The sequence below is a fragment of the Carassius carassius genome, chromosome 25, assembly GCF_963082965.1.
Source record: "Carassius carassius chromosome 25, fCarCar2.1, whole genome shotgun sequence".
Taxonomy (NCBI): Eukaryota; Metazoa; Chordata; class Actinopteri; order Cypriniformes; family Cyprinidae; genus Carassius; species Carassius carassius.
Window position 1 is genome coordinate 1,713,266 of NC_081779.1, and position 21,597 is coordinate 1,734,862.

Genomic DNA, 21,597 nt, shown 5'->3' on the forward strand with positions numbered 1-21,597 from the left:
AACGTTCTTAGAACCTGGACAATAAGAAATTGAAAAACGAAAACGACTGAAAAATAAGGCCCAGCGAGCCTGCCTAGAATTTAACCTTTTAGCAGAACTGATGTATTAGAGGTTCTTATGGTCGGTCCTGACTAAAAAAGGTTCCTCCGAACTCTCCAACCAATGACGCCATTCTTCCAAAGCGAGCTTAACTGCCAGCAACTCTCTATTACCAATGTCATAATAACATTCGGCAGGAGAAAAATTATGAGAATAATATGCGCAAGGGTGAACCTTACCATCCGTGGAAGAACGCTGGGAAAGAACTGCACCAGTCCCCACCTCTGATGCATTGACCTCCACCATGAACTGACGGAAGTGGTCAGGGGTCACCAGAATGGGAGCTGAAACAAAGCAACTCTTTAATCTGCAGAACGCTGTTTCCACCGCGCTGGACCACCTGAACGTCATCTTGGCGGAGGTCAAGGCAGTCAAAGGGATGGCTAGCTGGCTGTCATTGCGAATAAAACGCCGGTAAAAATTGGCAAAGCCCAGAAACCAAACAGCATAAGATACTCAAAATGCCCCCTGGAGGTATTAAAAGCGGTCTTCCATTCATTCCCCTTTCTTATGCAGACCAAATGATAGGCATTGCGAAGATCCAATTTTGTGAAAAAGGAAGCACCCTGCAGACTCTAGAAGGCTGTAGACATCAACGGCAAAGGGTAGGTATTCTTTACCGTGATACTATTCAACCCTCGATAGTCAATACAAGGACGCAGGGAACCATCTTTCTTTTCCACAAAAAAAAAATCCCGCACCTGCAGGAGAAGAAAGATGGATGATCTTGGCTGCAAGAGAATCAGAAATATATTTCTCCATGGCCTCCCTCTCCAGTACGGAAAGTGAGTATAATCTGCCTTTATGCGGAGAAGTACCTGACAATAAATCTATTGCACAATCATAAGGACGATGCGGAGGAAGAGAAGCAGCCCGGGAATTACTGAACACTCCCTTCAGGTCAAGATACTCTGCGGGCACGTTTAACAGATACATATGTTCATCCTGCAACACAGAACAAGACACAGAAGAGCAAGCAGACAACAAACATGATGCATGACAATATTCACTCCAGGATGAGACTGTGCTTAGTTGCCAGTTTATATTGGGGTTGTGTAACGCTAGCCAGGGGTGACCAAAAACCACTGGAGCCAAAGGGGAACCAGTCAAATAAAAAGAAGTGGTCTCAATGTGGTTGCCCGAAGTGATAAGACTCACCGGCTCAGTGGCATGGGTGATGGGTGAGAGCGACTGACCACAGAGGGCACTGACTGAGATAGGTGGACTAAGTGGGACTGCACGAATACCCAGCTTAGACGCTGTCCCACAATCCAAAAAATTACCTTCTGCTCCAGAATCCACCAGGACATTACAAGAGAAAATGTCCCGGCCCTTCCATATTTTAACCGAGAGCAGAGTTACCGTGGAAGTGGACTTCTGAGTGGTAACTCTGACCGTCAGTAGCCTCCTTACTAACGGGCTCTGGTTTTTACCGGGCACTGCGCAGCGATGTGACCCGCGGCACCACAGCATAGGCACAGCCCCAGGTTCCTTCGCCTGTCCTTTTCCTCTGGAGAAAGGTGAGCTCTGCCCACCTGCATGGGTTCAGGATCGAAGCGGTGATCGGTCATCTTCGCCATGGCTGCAAACTGGTAACGCTGATGTAGTCTGGTGTCCACTCGGATGGCCAGATCTATCAATCCGTCGAGTGAAGTGGGTAATTCCAGGGTGTAAATCTCCTTAACGATCCGGTCGGCCAATCCATGCCTAAACATGTCCCACTGCGCTTCTTGATTCCATTTGCATTCTTCCGCATATGCGCCAACTCAATAAAATAATCCGTAACTGATCGTTATCCTTGACGTAACTGCCAGATGCAGCCAGATCAAAAACTTCCTGAGCTCCTCAGAAAATAATTGGAATGATGAACAGCAATGGTGTCCTTGTTCCCACACCATTGTTCCCCAGAGAGCTGCTCGTCCAGACAGCAGAGTGATGATAAAAGTGACTTTGGACTCCTCTGTAGGAAAAGACGAAGGCTGGAGAGCAATGTGAAGAGCACAAGTGGTCAAAAATGAATGACATAAAAGGGGCTCACCGCAATACACAGTCGGAGGCAGTAGACGGGGCTCAATGCGTCGGTTGGTGAAATCCACTGGTGAAACCGTCGGAGGATTAAGCGCAGTGGGTTGCTGGGCAGATTCAGGTTTTAACTGTCTGACCTGAGTGGTGAGATCTGAGACCTGCGTGACCAGTAGCCATGATTTGCTCCTTCTGCGGTGCAAAACGACTATTGCTGCTGGTAAGAATGTCTCTCAGCTCCACCATAGTTGCTGGATGCATCTTGGTCAGATCATTCTGTCACATAAAGAACACGAAATACAATTGCAAGTAGAACAGTTTATTTGCCACAACGCAATACAGCACGGTACAAGAAAATAGAGCAGGTGTGCTGGTGAACAGGTGAGCTGGTGACCTGTCTCTGTAACACAGAGACTATGAGGCACTGACCCAAACCAACCCAGAGAATATTCCTGGGAACAGGCGTGGAAGCACACTGGGTGATCTCCTCAGCTGAGAGCAAGAAGAGAGATCTGAGGACTGAGAGCAAGACCAGCATCGACAACTACGAACAACGATCTGACAACATGCAGTAACAACCACAAGACAGATAAAGACAGGACAGAACCAGCATCAGGTGCAGCCATGCTGATTAGCTCATCAGCCCAATGATTGCCGGAGCAATGCTGAATGAGCAATCAGACAAATAACGAGAAAACAGACATGCAGAATGAACACACAGATCTATGAACTGTGACAGATTGTGAATGAGGTAGTTAAAAATTGCATTTGTAAGCAATGTGAAGTCAGCAACACAGTCACCACCAGTTAAACCGTAACACCAGTATGCCTGAGCATTCACTCTTGAAGCTCTGCCCTCTTCTGAGAAGGGAGGTGGGAGCAACAGCTCATTTTCATTTAAAGGAACAAACACAAAAACGGCATGTTTTGTGTTTCATGAATATGTGGCAATTTCAACACGCTATAAAAAACTTATCTGCAGTGCATTTTGAGCTAAAACATCACATACACATTCTGGGCAGCACAGAAGAAAAGGAAAGTGTCAGTGATTTATTTGATTGAATATGAAGTGTTAGCTTAGTTTAATTACCATGATTTAAATGTTGACACCTTATAATGTATATCTCACTGATTATTTTAGTTAGAGCATTCCATTTCATTACATTACATTTCATTAAAGCCATTACTGGGAAACCGCTGTATTTCTGTTGCTTCAAAAGTACTTTCTGCTGGCAGAGTTGCTGTTTTTGTTCAGACCAATGTGAAAATCAACCCATATATGAAGGTAAAATGATGTCAAAAAGATTTGCATACGCAGGGTAATATTTGTGGAAGTGTACATACTGTAAGCGTAAATTAAAGAGAAGCTTTGTAAAGTTGTAAATCATGTTTCAAGTGCAATAATTTGTAAGTGTAATTAATGTATTGTGAAACGTTTTAATGCAAAATAAATATGATCTGCATTCTTCTGACTTCCATTCTTCTACACTTATACTTTTAGCACGTTGTTTTTAGGTCATTAAGTTATGTGTTCATACTGAATTTCGAGCTATAGTTTCCTTCTCCTCCTCAACAAGCGAAGGAACAGTCAACAGTCAGACAAGCAGGAGTCGAAGTGATGATGATTAAAAAAGACAACAGTTTATTGCATAATCTTAGTTGCATATGTTTCAATGCTCAGACCAGTACAAATACAAAAAGAGTTATTTCAGCACAAGCCATAACAATGAAAAATTACTGCTTCACAACAACAACCTCCGAAATGGAGACATTCTCTGATTTCTTACTTGTGAAGACAAAACCAGACAATCACAAGACTAAACAACAATGGAAAAATAATATTAAAAAATAAAAATTATAAATGAATAATCAATAAAATCAGTATATAAATGGTTTAAATGATTATTGTAAATGATTAATGGAATAATAAGATGATTATATGATAAATGATGATGCTGTTGTTTTTGTCATGCCATTATTGCATTGTTTTGTTCCATATTTCTCATATGTTTCCTAATGTTTATCATAATGCAGTCTTGCCAGGTATATCTAGAATCTGATGTATGAATAAATGATGCACAAGATCTGATTTTAACAGTTTCAATGTTTGACTGACATGCAACAGTTGTTACAAATGTAAAACATTAGCGATCCACAGTGGACACACACACACACACACACACCCAAAAAGTCCACAGAAAAGTGTTCAGCAAATTTATATAGAGAAGAATAAACATTTTTTATCCCACATTAACAAGTCTTTTATAAAAAATGTAAGTGTTTCTACATAGTGCAAATAAATGTAAAAAAAAACTATACCACAGTTAAGTTAAAAAACATCAAAACTCAACAAATGTAAAAATCCCTGAGAACTAGGGATGTGCCCAAATGTAAATGCCATGGTCAAAAAGGAAATGACCCATTCTACAGCGCCCCTAAAGGGACATGGTGAATTGTTGAATTAAAGAAAACATTTTTGAATATATGCTTGTTTTTCCTTTCACTTTCCGATTTGTAATTACATGCACTCTGTGTGTATAGAGGGTATACAATGACTGGGAATGAGTGCAAAACATCCTGCAATGTAAATGGTTTAGTAGGGGAAACCATGAAAACGGGAGTAAAACAAACAATTATCTGCTGCACTTAAAGGCAGCTGGAGTTGACAGTGGTCCATACAAATTACAGAAGAACCAGTTGTCTGTGGACACTGACACGTGGCCAGGAATCTAGTTTCCTGACATTTATAGCCTATACATAAGCACATAAAAAAGCAAACCTGTGAATGTTTTATCTGCTAGAAAACACTATAAATGCAATTTAGCTAGATTATCACTAACATAAATGTTATATATCATCATAAACATAGTCGTAACACCCAGCCCTAAAATTAAAAGCAATGAGGACATCAATAGATATTCTGGTTGTTTCAGTCTGTCTGTCTGTCTGTCTATCTATCTATCTATCTATCTATCTATCTATCTATCTATCTATCTATCTATCTATCTATCTATCTATCTATCTAACGCTTTACAGCTATGCATAATATAAAATAATAAACATTTAATTAATAAGTTGTAAATACATTATATAACCTAGGGTATGAATTTAGGAGGTACTGATTTTACAAGATATTTGTCAGTGACACTCAGGACCTGTTCTGCATCAAATCCTTCGACCTCATCCTGTCAATCCTCTCTCTCCTTACTATCCTCAAGTGATAAGTGAAATCTGAAGTACTGTAATATGACTGGCTACCACAGCAAGACTAGCCATGTCCCTTTAGGGGCTCCGTAGAATGTATTATTCGTTATCCATGATTTTTCTCATTCATAATTAGGATTTGGGCATCCCTACTGAGAACCTTGCTTAGTGCAGTTCTTAATAATTATGAAAACATTTGCATATATTTCAGGATTAAAGAGAAAACGTTTATTAAGTCTTTAAAATGTGTGCAGTTGTCATTATTCTGTCTCATTTAATTGATTTTACAAGCAGAATTATGCATGAAACAACCATATGCATGAAAAATTGTATTAAGAAAACAAAAAGCAAAAAATTAGTTTGCACTTGCAGGTTTGATCTGTGGTTGTCCAGCCTATGATATTTAAGTATAAAGGTGTAGAAAAATTCAATATGTAATCCTTTTAAACAAAAAAGACCGACCCATCCAGATAATTTTTTGTGTTATTTCTAAATTTTAAGTCAGTCATCCAATTAACAGTAAGGTGTTTATAGTGGTCCTCTCAGTGATCAGTATACCTCATCACTAATTGTTTTGTGTGAGCATGAGATCGAGGCTAGTAACATCAGATTCGTGTGTAGCCCGATGTCCTCTTACAAGCACAATCAACTGCGAAAATGAACAGCAGTATAACAATTCCAATGGGTATGAAGGCAATGTGTAAATTGTAGAATGAATTGCCCAGAGGTACACCCAAGCCCATTAAAACAGTCCTGTGGAGTAAAGAACAGTTCAGAGTTCAGACAACCAATGTAGAATTTCTATAAACTCTTTTATGTTTTAAACACAATCTACTAAATACATACTTAATTATAAAGAGAAACAACAAATGAAAAAAAAATAGCATTTAAGAGTTTTGCGTAATTCCAGTTTTCTCTTTCTCTTGTTTAGAAAACTTATTTGCTAGTAAGGAGGATTCATTCATTTACTGGTTTTTGTATTTAACATTTGATGCTGATTGTGCATGTTTTTTTGCAGTTAGCTGTTATTAGTATATACCAAAAGACTTATTGCTACCTGTTAATTTGTGCTTAAGTGGCAAACTGTACCACAGTAGTTTTGCCCTCTCTTCCATTTCCACATATTTCTCATTTTTAGATGTGCATTGTGCCATGGATATATTATTCTCTACCCTAACTATTTGCCTAGACAATACCTGTGCTATTCCCTCCAGACCAGCATAGGCTACTGCCTCCAGCCCTTAATTATCAGATGACCTCTGTGAGTAATGCACTAAACACAGGGCAGTGGAGAGAAAATGGTGCAAATCAAAAGATTCAGCTAATCTCAGCAGGAACCATTCTAGTGTTGTCACGGTACCAAAATTTCAGTATTCGGTACCGATACCAGTGAAAATCCACGGTTCTCGGTACCAATTTCGGTACCAAAGCAAAACACAAAAATAACAATAAATAATTATAATAAATAATAATAAAAAAAATAACTTTTTAGCACTAAAAATAAAACCAATGCCATTCTTTATACTTATTTACAATTTTGTTTAAAGTTTTTCTACAAGTTATATAGTTATGAAAAACAGTAAACAAGTTTCACCCAAATTTAATTTGTCTTTCAATTTATGAAATTTAAACACATTTTATTGTTGGTAAATAAAGGGGATTTGCTATTAAAATTAAAACATGGAAGAAATATTGTGATTTACTTCTTTAAAAAATAATTTTTTACAAATTTTTCCAACAGTAGTAGCAGTATCACATACATTTTACTAAATAATAGTAATATTTCTAGCACAATGCCTTTATGTAAAAATTAACTTTTAGGCCTAATGAATGCATATTTGTAATTTTAACTGAACTTAAGACTGGTGGTGATGCTTAAGATATTTTTGGTCATTGAGGGTTTCTGTAAAAAAAATAGTAATAGATCATATTAATTATTATTAAAAGATAATACTACTACTAATTCTACTATCATACTAATGTATATACAATGCATTATGAATTGATGAGCTGCTGGGTTCATGAATATTAATCACGTTGTCTGCGTTCGGTCAAACTGATTTGCTGAAATCAAAACAGGGACGGTAAAAGATCAGCCCCAGCCAATGAAATTGTCATTTGTGCATTAGCTCCGCCCACTACCGGAGAAACCGGTATGACTTCTGCTTGTTCGAAAATGAATATGAATAATTCTAAATGAACTCCATTATTTTGACAGGAGAAGACAACAAAGAATAGTTTACATATAGCGTGTCGATTCAGCGTGGTAAGACTCTCGCTCTCTCTCTCTTTGCATGTGTGAGAAACAGCGCTATCAGTAAAGCGACGGTGAGTCGTGCTCCTTCACAAAGAGTTTACAGAGCATCAAATACAGGTGCGCTGTGCGTCCATTGAGATGAACTGAAAAGTTCAGATCGCTTGATGGAGAGAGAACTCTGAAGCTCAGATGCTGAAATCAACGCAAGCGTCATGCGCTTCAGTCTATCCCCTCTTTCACACCGCAAGCGAGAGCGGTGCGTGAGCAGCGCGTCCGCGTAACTACATCGTCACTGCAGCAGCAGACTCTCGCGAGTATTCACAATGGAAGCGTATAAGTACAGCATCACAGCAGCGGCTGCAAAGCGTGTTCGGCAGACAGTATAACCATTTCAAACATCTCGGTTACGTATGTAACCTTGGTTCCCTGAATAGGGAACGAGATGCTGCGGTGACGTCACCACGTATGGGAACACCTTCGGTGTGACGAATGTCTGAAGCCCTATACCATCCCGCCAATCCTATTGGCCAAATAGCGCGTGGCACCGCCCAGCATGCGTAGGCATATATATACCTGGTGCCGCGCGCCATTTACCTCAGATTTCATGACGAGAAGAGAAGAAAGCTATCAAGGTACGGCACGGCCAGAACCGCAGCATCTCGTTCCCTATTCAGGGAACCAAGGTTACATACGTAACCGAGATGTTCCCTTTCATAGGTCACTTCGATGCTGCGGTGACGTCACCACGTATGGGAACGCTATACCATCACGCCCGACGTACCTGATAGCTTGGATCCAAGGAAGCATCTGCTCAAGCGGAGAGAACCCGGGAGCCAGGAGCCATCCTCACATCCAGACTGTAAGACCTGATAAAAGTGCTCGGTGAGGACCAGCCTGCCGCAGCACAGATATCATCCATAGAAGATCCACTGAGAAAGGCTTGAGAAGAAGCCACTGCTCTCGTGGAATGACCTTTTACTCCTAAGGGCGAAGCGAGCCCGCGCGCCTCATAGGCCAAGGAAATAGCCTCCACCAGCCAATGGGACATGCGCTGTTTCGTAACTGCATGGCCCTTATTCTTATGTCCAAAACAGACAAACAGCTGGTCAGACTCACGCCATGGGGCAGTGCGATCCACATAAGTCTTCAACGCCCTCACAGGGCAAAGACTTAGATCTCCAGACTCTGTCGCAGCAGGAGAAAAGGCCTCCAGGACCACCTGCTGAAAATGAAAAGGATTAGACGCGACCTTAGGAACATAATTAGGCCTAGGTCGCAACAACACTTTCACAGAGCCTGGTGCAAACTCCATGCACGAGGGTGAGACAGAGAGAGCCTGTAAATCCCCAACTCTTTTAAGGGAGGATAAAGCCATGAGAAGAAGTGTCTTCAGAGACAGGAGCTTATCCGATACAGTTTCCAGGGGCTCAAACGGATGCCCTGACAAACCCAGTAACACAATGGATAAATCCCATGAAGGAACTCGCACAGGGCGGAAAGGCCTCAACCGTCGCGCACCCTGTATAAAGCGAGAAACCAGTGGATGACGACCCACTGAAACACCACCTATATGCTCATGGTGAGCTGAGATAGCTGCCACATAAACCTTCAGGGTGGCTGGTGTCAATCCCTCCGAAAAACGGTCTTGAAGAAACTCCAGTACTGAAGCCACAGGGCAGTAAACTGGATCCACATCATGAGTTTCACACCATGTCATAAACAGTTTCCACTTGAAAGCATATAAGCGTCTCGTAGAAACTGCTCTAGAGTTCAGTATAGTCTCGGTAGTTTCAGCAGAAAGACCGGGACATATCAACTCACTCCGCTCAGAGGCCACGCCCACAGGTTCCACAGATCTGGCCTCGGATGCCAGATCCGTCCCTGTGCTTGCGATAATAAATCCCGTCTGAGGGGAATCTCCACCGGAGAGCCCGCTAACAGATTGATGAGATCCGCAAACCACGGCTGTGTGTGCCATCGCGGAGCCACCAGCAACAGCTGTCCCACTCTGTCCCGCCGTATTCTGCATAATACCGCTGGGACCAGCCGAATCGGAGGAAACGCATACAAGCTGGTCCTGGGCCAGCTGTGAGCTAGCGCATCCAGACCCAGGGGTGATGGAGGGCTTAGGGAGAACCATAGCGGGCAATGCTTAGTCGTGCTCGACGCGAATAAATCCACTTCCGCTTCCCCGAAAATATGCCATAGGTGATTCACCGTTTGGGGGTGTAATCTCCATTCCCCTTGTTCCAGAGTCTGCCTGGATAATAAATCCGCTCCGAAGTTCAGTCGTCCGGGGATGTGAACAGCCCGGATCGACAGAAATTTGTCGTGAGACCAAAGAAGAATCCGCCTCGCCAGTCTGCACAGAGGGCGAGAACGTAATCCTCCCTGATGGTTCAGATAAGCCACGACCGCAGTGTTGTCCGTTCTGAGAAGCACATGACGGCCGGTCAGTAGACTCGAAAAATACTGGAGAGCCAGAAAAACCGCCAGTAATTCCAATTTGTTTATGTGCCAGCTGCGTTGTGCCGCTGTCCACACTCCGTGGGCTGGGCGCCCCTGACAAACAGCTCCCCACCCGGTCAAAGACGCATCTGTCGTGACAGTCTCTCGGGAAGCACAAATTCCCAGCCGAACCCCGGTGAGGAGAAATTCGGCTGATGTCCATTGTTTTAACGACATCACACACCTCCGCGTCACCGAGATCGTTCGATGCGGAGAACAACGGGGTGAAATATTCTGTCGTTTCGTCCACCACTGAAACGGGCGCATGTAAAGCAAACCCAGATGAATCACGGGAAGCGCCGCCGCCATTAGACCTAGTAGTCTGAGGCACAGTCTCACTGTCACTGTGTGACCCGCCCTGAAGTGCTGAACGCATGACGTAATCGACTGAGCGCGCGGGACAGAAAGCTTTGCTGTCATCGCGCGAGAGTCCAAATCTACTCCCAGAAAGGTAATCCGTTGAGAGGGGATTAATACACTTTTCTGGAAGTTTGTGCGTAAACCCAGGCTGTGTAAATGATTTAGCACAATATCTCGATGAGAGTGTGCTTGAGTCTGAGATTGCGCTAACACCAGCCAGTCGTCCAGATAGTTTAACACATGGACGCCCCGGAGCCGCAACGGGGCCAGAGCTGCGTCCATGCATTTTGAGAATGTACGGGGAGCTAGCGCTAAGCCAAAGGGAAGAACGCGGTACTGATACGCTTTGCCCTCCAAAAAAATCAGGAGCTGCTGTTATGTGCCCGAGAACGAGAGGCCTTGGCCGTCGAACTCAGGTTCAACCTTTTTCGCTGGCGTTGTTGAGCCGGTGGAACAACCCTAGGGCCCCAGTCCTTGCGAGGGGGCGCCATAGGTGAAGGCTCTTCCCGAGAGGGCACTCGCTGGCGGTGAGAGGAGGTTGAGCGAGAACGCGCGGGCGCCTGACGGCGTTCAACCTCTCTGGGTCTGCGGGGAATCAGCTGGCGGAAAGCGGCTGATTGTTGTTTCGCTGCTGTGAACTTCTCCACCACTGAAGTGACCGCCTCTCCAAATAAACCGTCCTTAGACACAGGGGCATCCATGAGGAAAGATTTATCCTTTTCCTTTATATCGGTGAGATTAAGCCAGAGGTGGCGCTCAACCGTAATTAATCCAGCCATGGAACGGCCCACTGCTCGAGCAGTATGTTTGGTAGCACGAAGCGCCAAATCAGTTGCTCGCCGTAGTTCCTTGACCGCCTCAGGTGTAATGCCGTCCCCCTCGTCCAATCCTTTTAACAGCTCCGCTTGGTAGGCCTGAAGGACCGCCATGGAATGAAGCGAAGCAGCCGCTTGACCAGCGGCCATATAGGATTTTCCCACTAAACTAGACGTGACTCGACACGCCTTCGAGGGGAGGAGGGGGCGGGACTTCCACGCCGCGGCCGAATTAGGCGCAAGATGTTCGGCGAGAGTCTCCTCCATCGGCGGTATCGCTGTATAGCCATGACTCGCCATGCCCGAAATGGTGGCGAAATCCGCGGCCACAGCGTTCGTGATGCGCGCCGCAAACGGCTGTTTCCAGGACCTCGAAACCTCCTGGTGGAGGTCCGGGAAAAAGGGTAAAGGCCTCCGGGGCTGCGCAGGTGTCCGACTAGTTAGAAAACGGTCGTCCAGCTTCGAAGAAGGTTGGGCCTCGGCCTTCTCAACCTCCCATTCCAGCCCCAATGTACCCACTGCACGGGAAACCACATCCAACAGCTCACTGTAGGAGGGGGAAACACGCCTCTCCTGTCCACTAGGAGGGAGAGGGCTCGTGTCGGCCGCGAAGTCCTCGGACCCCGAGGCTGCAGTGGAAAGAACGTCGTCATCATGGCGGTCACAACCGAAGGAGATGGCACTACATGCCCCCGGTGTGGGCCGTAAATCCTCACAGGAAAAGACGACAGGTTCAAAAGTTTTCCTGTGTATTAGGGTAGGGGAGAGCGAGCGATGTGGAGAGTAATTTTCCATCGCTGAACTGTCCTCGAGCTCCATGTCACACGTGTCACCCCAAGCTATCACCTCGTGCGGTGCCTCGGCAGTCGCAGAAGTGGTGTGGCGGGGGTTAGACACGGCGACATCGGAGAACACATCTACCCTCGAGCGAAGGACCCTGAGTCGCAGGCCATCGCAATGGGGGCATGAAGAAAGGCCGCTAAGCGCCTCCTGTGCGTGGTGTAAGCCTAGGCAGACTACGCACCTGTCATGAGTGTCCCCCTGAACGATGTACCTGGTACACGGGTCCTTGCACTTCTTGAAACTCATCGCGTCCGCGGAGAGGAGTATACTGCTCGTGACGATCGCTGAGAACGCGAGACAATAGGGCACAGAAGATTCGCTTCGTACTGAAGGAATGAAATCTGAGGTAAATGGCGCGCGGCACCAGGTATATATATGCCTACGCATGCTGGGCGGTGCCACGCGCTATTTGGCCAATAGGATTGGCGGGATGGTATAGGGCTTCAGACATTCGTCACACCGAAGGTGTTCCCATACGTGGTGACGTCACCGCAGCATCGAAGTGACCTATGAAAGGGAACAATGGGTATAATTCTTTCAACATTTGTTTTAATAACAATACACCATACTTTCACCCAAAATGATTAATTAAAAAGTTTATATGGGTAAATACATATTTGTTATACTTAATTTTCTTTTCTGGCATAATTGTTAAACACTAAACATTGGCATTGTTGTTAAAACTATTGACATGCTTATTCTGTGCATTTTGAACACGTTTTGTGTTAAATCATATTTATTTTGTCCATCAAAAGTGTGCTTTCACTTTAATTGAGCGTGAGCAGCACAGCAAAAATAGACCGGACGCCGAAACCCCCCCGCTGCACTGCGGTTCAAGCGATGCTCCTGCTTGACGCTCACGCGCGGCTCCTGCTCCCGGTGTGAATGCACTCATTGATTAACATGGACGCCGAAAAAAATACTCGCTGCTCGCGCGCCACTCACGCTTGCGGTGTGAAACAGGGGTAAGTTGTAAACAAACCCGCATGTCTCTGCCATTCATTAATTTACACAGACACGCGCAGAACACGGATTCATATTTCAAACAACTTTTGCGGCTTAACATTTACAGATACTGGTCCATATGGAGATTTGATTTGATTAATTTATGCTAACTTTGACAAATTCCATGACTGTCCATATTAAAATGTAAGTTTCATTTTAATGACTGGATTTTGAGATTCCATCCTCGTTTTCTACTTCGCGACAATCATAGCGCTGAACTGGGTTTGAACGGGACCTCGGTACTACCGGTACTTAAAGAAACCTGGTACCGTCACATTTAAATTTTTTTAGTACCGATTTGGTACCGAAGTACCGGGTCTTTTGACAATACTAAACCATTCACTGCTATCCACGTTTTCCACTGCAATTCACGCTGCCAAAACTACCTTCTTCCAAAACAAGATCAACAGCACATCAGACACACACAAACTCTTCAAAGCATTCAATACTCTCCTCAATTCTCTCAACACTTTAACTGCTGATGATTTTGCTAATAACCTCACAAACATTAATAATAACCTCCCAGCTGATCATCTTCACTCCTCCTCCTCTCGTCTTTCAAAAGAAGAATTCTGTAAACTTATCCTCTCCAGCCACCCTACCACCTGCACCCCCTCACATCTCCTACAAGCTACGTATTTCCCCTGAACTTCTTACTTCACTCACATAATCAACACATCTGTTCTCCCAGGCATTTTCCCCACTGCATTCAAGCAGGCTCGGGTAATAGCACTGCCTAAAAAATGACACTAGACAGTGCACTTGTTGAAAGCTACAGGCCAGTGTCTCTCCTCTATTTCATAGGCAAAATTACTTGAACAAACTGTTTAATCAAAAGCTGGACAATAAACAATCAACATCAATCTGGATTTAAATGTGGCCATTCAACTGAAACTGCCTTGGTGTCAGCCACTGAATCACTACGGAGTGCAAGGGCTGAGTCCAAATCTTTAGTTCATGGCACGGTTAATCATCAAATCCTTCTGTCCACCTTCTCATCTCTGGGCATCACTGGAACTGCACTCTGGTTTGAGTCTTACCACACAGATAGGTCACAGATAGGGGGAAGTCATGGCCTAATGGTTAGATAGTCAGACTCGCAATCCAAGGGTTATGAGTTTGAGTCTCGGGCTGGCAGGAATGGTAGGTGGGGGGAGTGCATGTACAGTTCTCTCACCACCCTCAATACCACGACTGAGGTGCCCTTGAGCAAGGCACCGAACCCCCAACTGCTCCCCGGGCGCCGCAGCATAAATGGCTGCCCACTGCTCCGGGTGTGTGTTCACATTGTGTGTGTGTGTGTTCACTGCTGTGTGTGTGCACTTTGGATGGGTTAAAAGCAGAGCACGAATTCCGAGTGTGGGTCACCATACTTGGCTGTAAGTCATGTCACTTTAACTTCACGTTTTTCACTTTCATTCAGGGTGGGTTGGGGAGGAGAGGTATCCAAATCACATCAACTGGTCATTGTGGTCCCTCAGGGATCAGTCCTTGGACCACTCCTTTTCTCTATATGCACTACATCACTCGGGTTCCTCAGGGATCAGTCTTTGGACCACTCCTCTTCTTTATATACACTACATCACTGAGGTTCCTCAGGGATCAGTATTTGGACCACTCCTCTTCTCTTTATACACTACATCACTGGGGTTCCTCAGGGATCAGACCTTGGACCACTCCTCTTCTCTTTATACACTACATCACTGGGGTTCCTCAGGGATCAGTCCTTGGACCACTCCTCTTTTCTATATACACTACATCACTGGGGTTCCTCAGGGATCAGTCCTTGGACCACTCCTCTTCTCTATATACACTACATCACTGAGGTTCCTCAGGGATCAGTCTTTGGACCACTTCTCTTCTATATACACTGCATCACTGAGGTTCCTCAGGGATCAGTACTTGGACCACTCCTCTTCTCTATATACACTACATCGCGTTTGGCCAGGATCAGCTAACCTTTAAAGATCATTTTGCAAAAACAGCACGATCATGCAGGTTTGCACTGCACAACATCAGGAAGATCAGGCCCTTTTTAAAAGAACATGTGACACAGCTTCTCGTCCAGGCCCTTGTTATTTCTAAGCTAGACTACTGATATACTCTTCTTGATGCCTCTCAATGCTCTTCTCTTCTTCTTCAATGATTAAGAATGCAGCAGCACATCTTGTTTTAAATGAGCCCAAAAGAGTCCAAGTTACACTGCTTCACATTTCTCTGCACTGGCTTCCAGTCGCAGCTTGCATTAAGTTCAAGAGATTAGTGTTTCTCCATCCACTCACTCTTACAACTCTACATCCCCTCCAGAAGCCTGCGGTTGGTCTTGTGGTCTCATCACAGAGACGCTCAAAATCATTCTCAAGTTGCTTTCCTTCACCATTCCCTGCTGGTGGAATGGTTCTAACTTCATCCGGACAGCCGAATCCCTCATAATTCTCAAGAAACAACTGAAAACTCTTTTCTTCCATGAGCATCTAAATTCATCCTCCTATTAAAAATAAATAAATAAAATAAACATTTTCTTTGCTTTCACTTTTTCTATGATTTCATTTTCCCTTAACCCCTTAATCCCTTCCTGTTCTTGCTTTTACTATTTTGAACGATGACTGAAACTTTGTATAATGGGCACTTCTCGTGTTTACTGCCATCCTATGATTAATCACTTCTTTTATTCCTCAATTGTAAGTTGCTTTGGATAAAAATGGCTGCCAAATGAATAAATGTAAATTTAAATTTGTAGATTTCCAATATTTCAAGCGTTAAGACACAAACAAATCCACAAATAGGTGGATGATTCATATGAAATAAAAGTATTTTGTATTTTAAGAAATATGAGCAGTTGATGTACTTTTAACTGCACATCTTCAAATGAAAATACAAAGTAGGTGAAAACATGGGCTTTATTGTTGTTCTCAGTTGGAATTAATGTGAAACTGCAGGACACTCAGACCCAATAAAAAAATTAATGAAATGTAATATTTATCTCATACAAATATTGCATTTTTAATATTTTTTAAATAATTTAAATTTAATAATTTAAATTTAATAATTTAAATTTAATAATTTAAATTTAATAATTTAAAGGTATGGGGGAAAATTTACTCACCATTTTGAAAAATAAAATAAAATGTATCATCTAAAATAACTGGTTTTATTCAAGTAAAAAATATTGTTTAATATAACTGAACCAGTGTTTACACAATAATTTATACCAGTAAAAAAAATTAATTTCTTGAAGGTAATAATTGCAGGTTACCACTTTTTACAGTGTACATTTGTCCCTCAAAGACTAATTTTTATTCATTTTCTCAGTTCAGCCTCTAATGCTCCTGATGAGAAATGTCAAATTAACCCCCAGTATTTGACTCACCAGCTGATGTATTTGGTGTCATTGTAAAAAACTGGGTCTCCAGGGATGCCGAAGCTGATGTTCAGGCCGTAAGTCTGAGGATCTTTTATGAAATACGCTTGTACCAGATGGGACTGAGGGATCTGGTCCACGGACACAAGCTCGGAGTGTGTGCAGGGTGTGGGGTCCGGTTCTGGTTTACGATACGCCACAGGTTTCCACTGATTATAACCCCACACATTGTCACCATTTACTGGAACCGAGACCCAATTAGACACCTGACAGAAGAGATGGGATAAACGCCTGCTTTATAAAGGAAAACATCAACATACATTCATAATAACCATGTACACTCTGGGGAAATGAATTAATAGTAAGGAAAATAAGATTTCTTTTAATTTTTTTTTACAAAAAAAACATAAAAAAACAACACTAGAAAAAATTGCATGTGTTTTTTAATGCTTTGTATATATATTTGATCCATCGGGATTGTATGGCTAATATATTAGGATATGGTGAGAACATGGAGGAAAAAATAGTATTTTTTTCCAGAGACTCAAAGAGGCGTAAATGCTGATATTTACTGTATATGATGAATGAATTCTGATGCTTGTCATATAAATAAACAGTATAGCAGATACTTACATACAATTATATAAATAGCAGTGGTAGCTCTATATCTCCATTAAAAAAGGTCAAAGTAAAATGAGATTTAAATAATCCAAACACAATGCAATGGAATCCAGTGCTTATTGAGAGCTGAAGAATTAAAGGCTCCTCAGAAGATGTGAGATGTTTTGGAGGCTTGTGAAGATCATTCCTCCGCTGAGGAACAGTGAAAGTAAAGCTTCTGGAAACAAACGCTCCTCAAAAGATCCTGAGGATCAGATTTGAGACTCTAAAACATGATTGATGGAGAATCAAGTAAAGCTGAGCTGCATCAGTAAATGTTCACACGCTTTTACATGATTAAAAAAGTCTAAACTATCAGTCAGACAACAGAAGGCATGGAGATTGTGTGACAGGTTTAACTGTAACTGATCATTGATCATTTTAAAACCTTAGAAGTGTGTGTATCAAATATGATGCAGACAAAAATCTGAGACATTGTCCAAGTTTGCTTAAGTGTTTACCTGAAAGAAATAGGGTTTGTACTCATCGTCTATGCAGGTGCTGTCATAAGTTCTTTCCCGGAATACTGAGTCTCCAACAGACTGAAACTCCAGAGCGAATCTGGAGTGGTTTCCTCGCGGCGTTACACTGTCCATCCACATACGCAGCTGCGAGGAGTTAGCGTTATGACGGAGATTTGGCCACATTTGATCACGTCCCACTGACTCAAACGCTGAGAACTAACGATAGAAGAGAAATCAGACCCAAATCTACACAGAACCTGCTGTTTGTTCCTGTAGTTCTGCTCACCTGCAGACAGAGGGAGCCGTTGACGAAACTCTCCATTTTCACTCCACCGCACAGTGTTACCGTGATACCCGACTGATTAACAGTGATCTTTGGGTCAGACCAGATGAAGTTCTGGAGCTCGTATGGAGGGTAAAAGCTGGACTCTGTGGTCTGCTGGGGGTCGGCGGTGTTACGGACATCATCGTACTCCCACACCTGAGAAACACACACAGAAGTCTTCATGTTTTGATTTCTAACCATCATTTCTTTTTTATTTATGCTCTTTTTTTCTTTAATGTCGACATCATTTCATCCATTCATGTATCCATTCTATCCATCAGTCAATCCATCATTCATCTAATCATCATCCACATTTAAAGGAATCAGTGTCCCAAAGACACAATGGCAATGTTAGATTAGGCATATTAGTGCATTTCTAGTAATAATAAATGTATTCATATAATATTGAGTGTATTTACTCTGGTGAACATTAGTGCTCTGCTGTACCGCACACTGGTCTGCGGCTCCACCTTCAGGCTGCTGGGTGAACTGCGGTTGATGAAGGAAGGCCAGTCCACCTGCACTGATGACTGTGGGCTGTAAGTGTTGACCATCAGCAGTGCTGGAGCTCCATGATTACACAGCAGGAAGTGAAGTGTGTCACTTTGCCCCAGACCTCGCACATGAACCAGATTCACTCCAGGAGGAAGAACCCACGGAGGAGTCAGACCGGGATTCAACTCTACAGACACCTGACAAATCAAGAGAGATGAGATGTTATATCAGATCGACCACAAACGAACTCCATGCTCGTTACCCCGGAGCGCATCCCAGAGGATACGGGACACTCCTCCTCTCCCAGCGACTAGAAGTAGCTCCGCACAGCTAATGGAGTGTTTTCAGCCGTAATTCACTGCCGCATTGTCAGCAGAGTATGTGGAGATGATATGGATGATGAGTTTGTGTTCCTTTAATTTATTCAGTAAGGTGTCAGTGACAGCATCTGCGCTCTCGGCTGCCTGTTCAAAGAAATCAAGAACTCTGTTCTGGATGCCCTGCTCAGGAGTCCAGAATCTCACAGAGATCGAGATTGTTTTCACATTGCCTTTATTAGAGGCATCTGTTGCAATGGAAAAGAATATGTCTTTTGACTCGAGGCTCTGGGAGAAGTCAGATACAAGGGGTGCCAGGACGTTTGTGACCAGTGCTTCAGCTTTTGTGCGACGGCAGGTGACGAGTTTAGCTATAGCTAAATTGCTGATTGTTGGTGTGACACACAGTGGAACACGGAGGTCAGCTCAGCAGCAGCTATTTTATTATACATGGAATCATCCTGCTTCTTAAAGAAGGACGAGACCAACGTCTTGGTCTGTACTATCGCGGTGTTGGTACAGTTTAGTTTGCTGCTAGCTAGTTTTTTAGAACTTAGAAAAAAGATGCTGCAGCCAATGAGCAGCCGGCGGGGGCTGGTTGCACGATCAGATTTCGGGACTGTCCCATTGAAAATGTTTTAAAAATTTATTTATAGTCTCCAATGAATTACAGTCCTATACCCTAAATAAAATAAAATTGTTAACACTTCAGTCCTCAATTAACTTTATTTTAAGCGCAGACTTTCAAACACAAGCTGTTCAACACGAAATACGTTTCTTCTCATTGTTTTTTATGTTCGGGCCACAAAAGAAACATTAAGGGAATAAATTAAAACAGTTATATATCGCATATTAAATGGGAGATTCTGAAAATCACCATCGTCTCTGAGAGAATATGTGGCATTAATGTGAGTGTCGTCAGTTTTTCAGACATTCACCAGCATTAAGTCTTGAACAAAGTTTGCACGTTGCTTATGTGATATTCACTTGCTCGCCTTGACTATTGCTGTATTCATTTTCAAGTTAAATCTATTATACAATTTCTGTACATTTTAAAGGTAAATCACTCCAAAACTCAATGTGCACCCTTTTCTCATAAAAAGCACTTTCCTTAACAGGTTTGCTCATTTTTCCAATTGATTACTTTTAATAGTGACCCTGAATATTACTGAATTAATTTTCATGTCATTTTACTGTATAGTTTTGGAGAAAATGAATGGCAAAATCACTCCAAAAAAGTGCATTCTAGCAGTTGCACCATTAACCATTTTCAAACACTCATAAAATATCTTTGCTTTATAGGTTTGCTTCTTAGTGATCCTAATTATTACTGTTTTAAGTTTTCAATATTTGTACTGTGTAGATTTGGAGAAAATTAATCGCAAATTCACTCCAAAAAACAAAGTGCATTCTAGCAGTTGGACCATTTCCCATTTTCAAACACTCATAAACTTGTTTGCTTTATAGGTTTGCTCGTTCTTTCCGTTGATTCCTATTCACAGTGATCCTGATTATTACTGTATTAAGTTAAAAGTGCGTCTGGCTTGATCGTGTAAACCGCGGCTGGCTTGACCGCAGTCAGATTTGCGCTACGCCACTAACCACGTTCAAAGCCCAGGAAGGTAGTGACATCAGTAAAATAGTCCATGTGACATCAGTGGTTCAATGTTCTGATGCTACGAGAATAGTTTCTGTGCTCTGCGTCAGCAGCACCAGGCGCGTGCGCAGTGGGACTCTTTACGCGGATCGAAGACACAAAAGAAAACCAACAGTTAAAAGAAGTTTTTTTTTCCTTGCGTAAAACATTATTCTTGCAGTTTCATATGTCACACGGACGTTTATAACGATGTTCTTACTACCTTTCTGTGCCTTGAACATGTTAGATGTATTTGTTGAAAATGTATTTATTTATTTTGTTGTTGTTGTTACAATTACTCCACTAAGTCAATTTTCTCAGTGTATACGAAAACGGCATTTTCTAAACTGTCTATTATGTTCGACAGATTTTTAAAGATTAGCCTATTGTTCTTGTTACACTCGTATGTAGGCTAGTTTCATTTCTGCATTAGCTATGATTTCTTCTTACCTTCCGTTGAAACATATCACCGCGTGTCAGAAGAAAAACTATACAACTAGCCACACCGAATAAAACAGAAGTTATAATTTTTCCTAAACACCCAAACATGTTTACACTCTGAACAAAAATGGATGGATCTTCTTTTTTTTTTTAATGGCGGGTGGTAAATGACAATGCATTTACACAACTACTGTACTGGAGTATATGGGCAAGAGATTTGCATGGTCATGACTTTTGCCTGTTTGTTATAAACTGTGGTTTAGGAAGGTATGTGAATGCTCATTTGTGCAGCTGTACAGCCATGAGGTGTTAAATGTGGTCCTACTGAAATAAACAGAATAAAATATACATCAGTAAATCTGCCAAATGTTAGTTAAAGACAAGGAAATAACTTGCCACTGACAAGTTATAACTGAACTGTGATGTCCTGCAAAACAAGCTTTAAATCACTTTTTTCCTTACTGTTGAAAATTAGATAACTTATGGTAAAAATACATTTTCTCTCAGGTGCATGCAGTGTAAGCTTCACGGTGAATACCTCTACATTACTCTTATAATATATATATATATATATATATATATATATATATATATATATATATATATATATATATATTGTTTATTAAATTTCAATTTCAATTTATGCATTTAGCAGACATTTTCATCCAAAGCAACTTACATTTCATTCATGCTAACATTTTTTCTCCTAACATGTGTTCCCTGTATGTATTATATATATATATATGTGTGTGTGTGTGTAATATATTTTTTATATATTTATTTTT

At 42.3% G+C, this 21,597-nt stretch overlaps 1 protein-coding gene across 1 annotated transcript; it reads right to left on the reverse strand.

The window, feature by feature from the left end:
- Positions 1–5,128: 5,128 nt before the first annotated feature.
- LOC132103875 (glycosylated lysosomal membrane protein-like) lies at positions 5,129–20,958 on the reverse strand. The gene is made up of 6 exons (XM_059508941.1): positions 20,822–20,958; positions 18,343–18,615; positions 17,885–18,079; positions 17,596–17,814; positions 16,484–16,740; positions 5,129–6,078 (listed from the first exon to the last, which is right to left on the reverse strand). The coding sequence occupies exons 1-6, from the start codon at positions 20,918–20,920 to the stop codon at positions 5,931–5,933; spliced, it is 1,191 nt and encodes a 396-aa protein (XP_059364924.1). The 5' UTR covers positions 20,921–20,958; the 3' UTR covers positions 5,129–5,930.
- Between the last annotated feature and the right edge of the window lie 639 nt (positions 20,959–21,597).

What these genes read in the sequence shown, in the direction of transcription:
- LOC132103875 (XM_059508941.1), bottom strand. Translation starts at nt 20,920, where the DNA reads ATGTTTGGGTGTTTAGGAAAAATTATAACTTCTGTTTTATTCGGTGTG. An exon ending in GTGATATGTTTCAACGGAAG is followed by an intron (nt 18,616 to 20,821) that starts GTAAGAAGAAAT and finishes TTGATTTGTCAG; the next exon opens with GTGTCTGTAGAGTTGAATCC. An exon ending in ACAAACCCTATTTCTTTCAG is followed by an intron (nt 16,741 to 17,595) that starts GTAAACACTTAA and finishes CTCTTCTGTCAG; the next exon opens with GTGTCTAATTGGGTCTCGGT.